We start from the raw sequence: 9,887 nt of genomic DNA on the forward strand, positions 1-9,887 counted from the left end.
ACTTCAAACAGCAATTTGTTGTGCAAATAGGACGTTCAATTTGCGGCTGCCAAGCGAGAGTGCTAAAGAAAGGGAGCGCGAGAGAGCGGCAGAAAGACACGTCCCTCTCGCTCTAATTGAATTTTCAAAGGGACATTTTCCTCCATTTGTGTCGGCCGGGTCGTGTGATGAATGGCCGAGAGCACAAAGAGGCCATGCGCGTTTATCCGTCTTCACCGCCATTGCTAAGATGGAGCCGGAAAAATGGCCACCGTGCACGGACCACCTCTGCATATTGAATCGTATAAAACACACTTTAATGTTGGCTACCTGGTTCCGCTCATGGCCCGAGTCAACACGTGAGCGCTGGATTTTTGGTCCGAGCAAAATGGACGAATGGGCTGGGATTGGAGTTTGGCTGCAGGTTTGTGTTGGTGAACATAGTCATCTCAAAATACAATGAAACGGTCCATATTTTTTATTAATTAAATACACCATAGTGGAGCAAATGTCTCAGAAAATATCACAAATAAATTCATCTCTTGTCGGGCATTTAAATGTTGGGAGAATCTACACCACTGAATGACTGACAGGGAGCATAAAGTTCTTGTTTTTTTAGGTGCGAGAGGGAAGAGAGTGGTGGGACAACAACATTAACATGCATGCTGTACATACAAATACACCAAGTGTGTGTGTGAGTGTGTATGTGTGGCCATATTTTGACACACCAACTAAGTGGGTGAAAAAAAAAAAATCACAATCCTGCAACAACATCAACATCAAAGTGATATCATGTTGCTTCAATAGAAAACACAACGCCGTTGGAATTTAGGAAAAAAGCCCCACTCTCTTCCTGGGGAGTCTTTTTGTTTAGTTGTCCCGCCTCTTTAAGTGCAAGTATCCCGTCCAGGTTCGGTGAGAGTCCAGAAAACAGGTCCACAAAATGTCTGTGGGGAAAATGAGTGAGGGGGGGGGGGGGGGGCTAAAATGAAGGCACACGTCCCTGCTTTCCCACGTGGCGTCCGTTTAACACACCTGAAGAAAGGAGGAGAGGTGTCAGTCAAATATTTTTCCTTGATGATCATGCAGCAAGCCACATTCACTTTCAGTTTGTTAGTTACCACGATTCCACCAGCTGAATTTCTCCCTCCAACCAGTAGGGGAGGAAGAACATACTGGCGTGACAACGTGTGTGTTAATGTCATACTTGTATGTGATTCAAGCAGCGTGGACAATCTCCAGCAGCACGCTTCACTTTGACATCAATAATGCAAGCACATTTCACTACAATGGATGCGGAGCGCATTAATAAGCAACGAGGCCCCGCTGTTTACTACGACTTAAACACACGTCCACAATTAAGCTCCGGAGCGCTTTCGATCCGCTGGCCCCTGAAAAGGCCGGCGCGTCGGCCAGGATTTAGAGGCGCGCAAGCGCAACCGCCGCCGCTCCAAAGCACTCAAGGTGAACCCGCAATGCAATTTCTCTTTCTGGCCGACGTGATTACATCTGCCGCAGGCGTAATGAGGAACCGGCGCGTCCTTCGCGTATGATTAGGCTTCTGTTTGGCTTTCAAACGGCAGAGTACAGATCACGCCACGCCGCCCCCGGGCTATGGATCTTAGCCTAGGTGAGTAGAGGGGGAAATCAAATAAATAATAACGGTAAAAGTCGCTCATTAACGAGTCATTCAGCCGCCACGGTACAGAAATTCGAGATATGACCTTGTGAGGGTTGAGTTATTAAGAGTTTCATGCTTTATAGCGAATTCTCAACATTTTAATCAAACGTTGTGCTGCTGTTCAGTTTTGGGCATGGGTCCTTCAATCTTTTTGGTGTGTCCTCTTACGATAAACATGTCCACCGAGTTTGCTGTTGATTGAAGAAATGGTGTATCCCTGCCCCCCCCCTCACCCATGTTCATGCAAAATGGCAGCTTTAACTTGACAGCCTTCGGCCATCATTGATTCGCAATGTTACTTGGAAGTGAAAAAGCTGACGGGCGGGTGCGAGGGTCTGACCTTCTGGTCCGGCAGTAGCGGGTTGGTCTGCAGCGAGCTCAAATGGCCGTTGATGAGCGCTGTGGGTCGGTCGTGCTCGCAGAACAGGCTGCCGTTGACGTAGTGGAAGCGGTCGCCCGGGACCAGCCGGTTCCGGCAGGTGGAGCATGTGAAACACTGGCGAGACCAAATTGAAAAAAATACATCAAATTAAAACAGGGGTCTAGATGCCTTAGAGCAATAACGAAAAAAAAAAAACAGGGCCACCTCTGACTAACGACCTTAAATTGGGGAGCCGTTAATGAGGCTCATGAGGGGTTTGCAGCTAAACGGGTCACCTTCACGCACCAGTTTCGACTTCCACGGCCACACAAACTCTTTGGACTATTAATAGATGACATCATTGGCACAAAAATGTCCAAACCTTTTTGTTAATAGACCTGCTAAAGGGTCCAGCTGTCGAGAACTGAAAACGTGTTTGAGACTCTAACTTTCTATCGTTAGCATGCTAACCTTGAGATGGTAGACGTTGCCTTGTGCCCTCATGACCAGCTCGCTGGCGGGGATGGACTGACCGCACGCACTGCAAGCGCCGCTGTTGCCAAACAATCTGAGGGGGGAAAAAGGAGCTGTGGTTAATCTTACTGGGAACTACTCGCAGGAGCGTCCGCAGCGACATATCAGGACTGCCAAATGTGTTCTAAATACAAATAATACATCCAATAAATACAAACTGCCCATCCGAAAGCTGCCATTTCTCATCAGCGTGCCGCTGTACCACAAAAATGTGTTGTTCCTCTGTCCAGGCAGCCATTAGGAGCGTCTCGAGCGCTCCATCACTGCTGCGTTTCCATTAGCAAGCTGTAGCTAGTTGGCTTGATATATCATGTGCACGGGTTAACCTTTTCAATCACGGTGTCAACACTTTAGATTTGCTTCTACTCATCTCTTTCCACACACCCCCCCCCCTCCCGATAATGAAATGCTTGCTGCGGCTTCCTTTCTATCTTCCTTCTGAGTCCACAATTTAGATTACTTCATCTCAGCGAGCAGCAAACTGAATGAAATTTCGATTTGAGCAGAAAGTAATTTACTGGGATCTGGAGCCATTTGTCATCATATCTCAGCGGGTGTTTGCTCTATCACGCCACTTTTCCTAAGCAATCAAATGAGAGCGTGGCATCTGACATGCTTCGACGGGAAGGGCGGGAAAAAAGAAAAAGGGGCTGAGGTGGGAGAAATGGGGGACAGAGGCGATCAGATTAACTTGTTTGGCGTAAACACCACAGAAAAGAGCTTTTTCCCCAATACGGACCTATTGAAGGGCTTTTTACGTGAAAGTAATGAGCTAAATCGAGGTTCCGCAACCCGTCCAGACAGGAGGGAAGAAAGCGGGGTGGCTGCTTGGGGGGGGAAGAGGGGGGGGGGGGTCTGCTTTCAATAAGACAGCAGCAAATTTAGTCTGGGAGTGATTTGGAAAGGCTCCATCAAAACTCAATTCCACAAACTAATTAACTGGAGGCTGATGGTGACAACGGTGCCAGCTCGGCGCTTTCACTGGGACAAACGTGACGCAAACGTAGCGGGCCCCACAGCCTCCCTGCCCTTACGCGATACAAAAAAAACAAAACAAAAAACATGCTTCCTTTGAGTCACTCAGGTTCAAATTAAAAACAACAATACACTTTAAACAAGAAGATGGGGAATTAAAGTGGAAGATAAATTGGACATCAAAAGGCGTTTTGGCGGCCGCCGCTCGTCCAAACAGGACGCTCTGATTGATATTTGCAGAATAGGAATGAAGCTGATAAAGCAAGGCGTTCTATCCATCTCAATGTGCTACCATTTTGCCTTGCTGACCGAAAATGACAGCTCAGGTTTGCTCGTATGAGGTTCACGAGCAGAGTCTTTCAATGAGCTACGATGGCATTTTCAGACATCATCGTGCTTGAAAGGACTTGGAACAGTTGTTGTTCCTCTCCACTGACAGCAGGCAGGACAAATCTCCATCTTGACGCTGTTCTGATGCATCTTGAACCGGGCCCCAAAACTGTTGCACGTCGTGTATGTCGTGAGCGGGAAGCTGGAATTAGCATGTCTGGTGCCCAAGCGTCTTGTGTGCACAATTAAGCGGTCATCCATATTTGAAGTCGGGCTCTAATGGCCTCGAGTGCCACTGAACTCCAGCTCCCGGGTGACGTGCCACCGCCGGGATGCCATAATTAACGTGGAGGGAGCCTTTAATTGCGGCGTGGCATCTGTTTGCCCCCCCCTCTCTCGCCCCAGACCAGACCCCCCCCCCCCCCACTAAAACATGATCTTGACTGATGTGAGGATTAAATTAAAAGAAGGAAACACGGCGAGCAGTCTGTCAACAGAGTGGCTGTCAGGTGAATGCTGGGCTCATTCAGTGCTGCCTTTGAGTGGGGTAAAATTACACACTCGCTCACCCCCTCCCCTCACACGCAGTCCATTAAAAAGGCTTCTGTGCATCAGCGGCCAAAGCACCTTAAAAGCATGAGGCCATATTGAAACTGAAGCGCGGCTTTGCATAATGGCAGAAGGTGCATTAGAGTGTGTGTGTGTGTGTGTGTGTGTGTGTGTGGGGGGGGGGGGGGGGGGGTATCTGTGTGTGCGAGGGGGGGTGCATGTTGCGCACGTGTTTCAGGAGGACGGGTGACATCGGCAGCCAAATTACACGCGGTTAAATCCGAGTAACAGATCGGGCCCCCACCGAGCGAGTGCGAGGCCCTCGGAATTAATTCCGTTATGACAAATCAAGATAAACGCTCCCGCTAAATTGCACGGCCATTTAATTAATTCCCCGAGATCCCGCGCTCGCCCGGCTCTAATAGTTCACGTCGTGCCGCCGCTGTCATGGCGCTCGGGCAGGCTTCAGAGTGATATTAAATAACCAACTATTAGATTTACCTCGCACGTTCCATTGGAAAAGTGCCATTTAATTACCTCGGCTTATTCAATTAAGTGGTGAGAGAGGGGAGGGGCGGGTGGTGCTGGGAGGTTCTCTTCCGAATCCTGGAGCAAATTAATTCCCTCAGAGACAGACGACGTCACCATTCCCCAAAAATGTAATTGCGATGGCTGTTGATGGGCTTCGAGGCTCAACACACTTGATTGCAAAACATGTTGCAATGAGCACAGAGGCCGGCCGGCGCTAATGTTAGCGTCCAGCAAGGCTAGCTGGTCTCAGTAAGTGGCCGTGAGAGAAGAGCAATCATTCTCACGTAAGGGAACTTTCATTCAGGTCCAATGTGGCCGCAGTTTGAAGTAGGGAAAACCCGTGCGTGCACCTGAAACTCAACATTACTGTCACTTTAAAATGAGGGAGAGAGGAGCACCCAAAAAAAAAAAGAAACAAAAAAAAAAAAAAACAAGCATCAAATGGCCTTGGCAATAATCCGTCCTCACTATCTGCCTTTCTTTGCTGCTCCCTCTCAAAAGCCAATTTGCTTAATTAAATGTTTTGTTTGCCCGCGCGCCTCTCATTCATTTCGGACACGTCAGCGCGCGAGCGGATACAAGCCAGGGAGCAGATCTCATTAGATAAAACCCATCAGGACTAAAAGGAAATGGGGGGGTGGGGGGAGTGGCGGCAGCTATAATTAAAGCATTTAATTGTGTAGACTCACTGTCAGATGCCGGCTTTATCTCCGCGGAGATCGCACGCTTCCATCACATGCGTTTAGCTTTGTTTCGGCTCGGCTACAAGTGGGAAGGTGCGTGTGTGTGTGCGTGCGTGCGTGCGTGGGGGAGCCACCTCCCGCTTGCCTTCGTGGCGTTAGCGTCCCATTAGCGATAGAGTGTCCCTCGACTCCCTCTTCATGCGATCAAGTTGGCTACAGGGCATCGCCGCACCCCACGGATGTGAGCAAGCAGAGACAACATGGTGGAGCATCATTCATACAAGAGAGCTGGTGCTGCTGTTTTGAGCAACAACTGCACACACGTGTCAACACTTTCATTAAGTGGACAGAAATGCTAATTGTTGCTAACCTGATGAAAGATTATCTTCATTAATGTGCTCTGACTCGCACCCGTTGTCTGAGAGACTGTTTCCTGTGCTGCTGTTTTGGTTAGCGACAGGCTCGGGGTGGCTTCAGCATTCAACTCTTTGCCGTCCTTATCTATGCAGCCGAATTTAATGTTAAGGCTTCCGTTCGTACACGTTGGCCCTGAAGACAAATTTGGTGTGCTGCCGCAAGCCCAAAAGCATTCAAATGCAAGTGCAAACATTATCGCTTGTAATACGTCTTGTCTCCGTGGAAGCAGATGAGTATCAGGACAAAACACTTTGTTGTCTCCCCCACTTGCAAGAATCATATCACTGTGATTTATTTATTGACTCTTTTAGCTCGGAGGGAATAAAGTTAACTTTGGGGAGCTTGCTGCTCACGCCTCACCACAAAGACAACGCAATGTTTAAACAAATTGAAGACGATTTGTCTCAGTCACGACAGACACTTTTTTGTCAGCCAATGAAAATGCTTGTTTAAAACAGGGCGCAACTTTTGCACAAGAGCGACTTTCGGGCAAATTCAAGGCAATGTGATGCAGTGGGTGCTGCTGTTTTGGTTAGCAATTGAACACAAGCACAGACACAACCGCACATCTGAGCCAGAGTATGATGTTCAAGATGCTCCGAGTTCATCCGAGACACGTTTCGGCTCGCGACGGAACGCTACATGTCGGATCTCTCGCTCAGCTTAATTTAGGTTTTTTTTAAAATTTTTTTTTTTTTTTATACCTGATGTAGTCGTTCCGGCAGAGGATCATGCCGCTCTTGGTGTAGCACGACGTGCCGATCTCACCCAGCTGCGCCTGGCAGCACGAGCACTTGAGGCAGCGACTATGCCAGTAGCCGTCCATGGCGTACAGGAGGAAGCGGTCGGCGATTTTGCCGCCGCAACCGGCGCAGCGCTTCCACGGCAGTGAGCCGGCTGACATCGACGGAGGCGGTGGCTGCTGCTGCTGGACGTTTCCTCCGGGGTTCACCATTGTTCCTGCGAGGGAAAGAAAAACATTCAGCACTACTCGTTGACACTTGATTTGAGAGAATAAACATAGTGGCGTGATAAAATCACTGTCTAGTGGAACACTAAATGTCATTTATACTAACTGGAAACTTCAACATGGATAACAATCTGGAACGACCCCATTTGAGTCCAAGAAGGACGATTTTGGAGAAGAAAAACAGAATGGCAAAAATGGTAGTGAATTGAGCAGAACACCAACGACTTAACTTCATAGATCTTAAACACAGGCGCACATAACATTGTGGGGCAACCACATGTAAGAGTCAGTTGGACAAATAAAGAAACTCTATTGGAAAAATGAAAAGAGAGGTCAAGAAGCAAGACAGATTGAGGTGACGCACAACATAAGCGGAAGATCTCTCCAGAACATAAACAAATCACAACATTGTGGAGCGACCATCAGAGTGTGGATAATCTCTAAAAATTGCATATCCGCAAAAGAAGGATCATCTTCTCACAAGCAACACTTATTCATCAGGTGCTGCGGTTTCTGTTATCAACAGGGCACAAGGATGAACGTGCACAACATTGCAACAGGAACCCATTAAAAACATGCCAAAAGTCACCAGAAAGTCTAACATCTATCTACATTCTTTTTGTCATCATCTCGTGCATCACCAGGTTGTGGTGTGGGGATCCACTAGATCCACTGTCACTTTCAAGATGACACTTTTTGTGTTTGTTTGCTTCAAGGGAGGGCTTTCCTAAAAAGCACGTTCCTTATTTTTGCAAGGGAGGTCTTTGTCATTTCTGACCTTCTTTGACTTGACATCACATTACTCTTCCAAATATGACGTTCCTGCCAAGCGTTCTCACGTCAAGCTGCCATTAAATGTCTTTTAAAAGTGTACGCAACAAATACTTTGCTATAGGCAGGTAGGCTAATTAAGGTGGAGGGTAGTTGTGTTGCGGTGGTGGGGGGGGGGGGGGGGTGTCCATTCACTAAGCCATTAGCGATGGCTTTTAGGGACAAAAGCAAGCACTACCTTTAGAGCTGATTGCATCTGAGGAAGAGGATGAGGGAGGCGACCTGAAAGTGACTCCCCGGGTAAACAACACGCAGCCATCGTCAAGTTTCACACAGCGAAGAAGAGAGGAGAAGAAGGGGGGGGGGGGGGGGCGGAGTGGAGCTTTTAACTTTACTCAGGTAATTAATTACACGGCCGGGCAATTCGAGATAAGATCGCTTCGGAGTCAAAGTCATCAGAAGAAGTGCGTCGTTATGATCGGATTGAACGAAAAACATCATGCTAGCAAACATTAGCTAGCAAACTTTCAAATACAAAACGTGAACTTCGCCCCCACCGCGATTAAAAAAAAAAAAAAAAAGGCTGTCAAGCACGTTTTGACGTTTTCTAACGTAACAAAAACAAATGAAAACTCACCTGGTTTAAAGTGTTGTGAAGTTAACAAACTGGAAAATGGTCCCAAACTGTGCACGTAGATTTACGTACACACGCAACAACAACAAAAAAAGATTTTTTTTAAAAAAGTTGAGTTTAAGTATTTCCTCCGTTTTACTGCCTCGGAGTTCGGTTTTGGAATGAACACGCAGAGTCCATGGCGGAAGGAAGATCGGATCTCTGCCACATCGCCGTAAGGTCCTCACACCGAGTGGAGCGTACCAGGTTGAGAAGCGCAGAGGATGTCGCTGCAGCGGCTGCTGCTGATGCTTCTGTCCAGTCCGAAGCTCATGCGCCTCACGTTTTTCTGTCTCCGACAAGGAAACCAGCGCCTGTAGAAATGACCTCTGCCTGCGTGACGGAACAAGGCTTCACCCAATCGGGGCCAAGATAGTGGAAATGAGGGGTGGAGACTAGTGACAGTCAGCCAATCAGAGCGAGGGAGAGCGCGAACATTGGGATGGATGGAAGGAGAGAGAGAGAGAGAGAGAGAGAGAGAGAGAGAGAGAGAGAGAGAGAGAGAGAGAGCGAGCTCCAAAACCTCACAAATACTCAACTGCATCGGTTAATATTGACCATGCATGCTTGATTAATGTCCATATTAAATTCCCATTTATTATCTTCTGCCTGGGATTACATGGTCCTTTTAATGATTCTCAATGGAGACGTAAAGAATGCAGAGGTAACCTCGCGCCTGACTTTAATTACCTGACATTCCAGAAGGGTGTCGCGTACCAAGTCCTGGCACCCATCAACAAGTAGACTTATTATTTACGTGTAGTAGCGCCCTCGTCTGGCACAGAGTGTAATTGTAGCAAGGCGCTTGGCTGTCATTTGTGACCTCATTCAAGACCCCTGGGGAGTTGGGTTCAAGCTGGTTTAGGTGTTGCTGTGCGGTGGGATGGGACCCTCAGAAAATTGATCATCTCCTTTCTCTTCTGAGATCTTTGAGTCCCGTGGTACTTTCCCCCCCCCAAGCTGCACGACGAAACAGACAAACAATATGGCCTAGCCGGCCTCAGATGTTTGGATGTTCCCCACAGGGGTGATCTCACCCACGTGAAAAGAAACCGCGGTGCTTCGTAATGAAGACACTTGTCCTGCCGGGTGGGAGGAAGGAAGAAAGAAATAAAGAGAGAAAGAGAATTTACGTACGGTGATGGCGCGCTTCACACTGGAGTTGACATGCTAACTAATGCTAACTTCAACAAAGTGAGATTGAAGCTCACTGATGGAATGCTCAACAGTCACCCAGAAGACTTGAGATAATTCAAGATATTGTTTTCTTTATTCACTCTTTCGTCTGAATGCTAAAGACAGTTTGTTAGCTTAGCATCAAATACAGCTACAGAGTAAAAAAGGCGCTTCAATCCCTCAACCGATCTGAATGAAGAAAAGAGATGATCAATTTTCAGAGAGGGGATGCCCACCCTTCTGCAAACACAGATTTC

The 9,887-nt window shown here is 47.7% G+C and overlaps 1 protein-coding gene across 1 annotated transcript; it reads right to left on the reverse strand.

Annotated features, from left to right (window-relative positions):
* Window positions 1-442: 442 nt before the first annotated feature.
* lmo4b (LIM domain only 4b) lies at window positions 443-8,780 on the reverse strand. Its single transcript, XM_049724076.2, has 5 exons — window positions 8,419-8,780; window positions 6,745-7,000; window positions 2,493-2,589; window positions 2,001-2,156; window positions 443-1,014 (listed from the first exon to the last, which is right to left on the reverse strand). Exons 2-5 carry the CDS (start codon window positions 6,993-6,995, stop codon window positions 1,006-1,008), a joined length of 513 nt encoding a protein of 170 aa, XP_049580033.1. The 5' UTR covers window positions 6,996-7,000; window positions 8,419-8,780; the 3' UTR covers window positions 443-1,005.
* Window positions 8,781-9,887: the final 1,107 nt, after the last annotated feature.

Source organism: Syngnathus scovelli, chromosome 10 (genome assembly GCF_024217435.2).
Source record: "Syngnathus scovelli strain Florida chromosome 10, RoL_Ssco_1.2, whole genome shotgun sequence".
NCBI classification, from domain to species: Eukaryota; Metazoa; Chordata; class Actinopteri; order Syngnathiformes; family Syngnathidae; genus Syngnathus; species Syngnathus scovelli.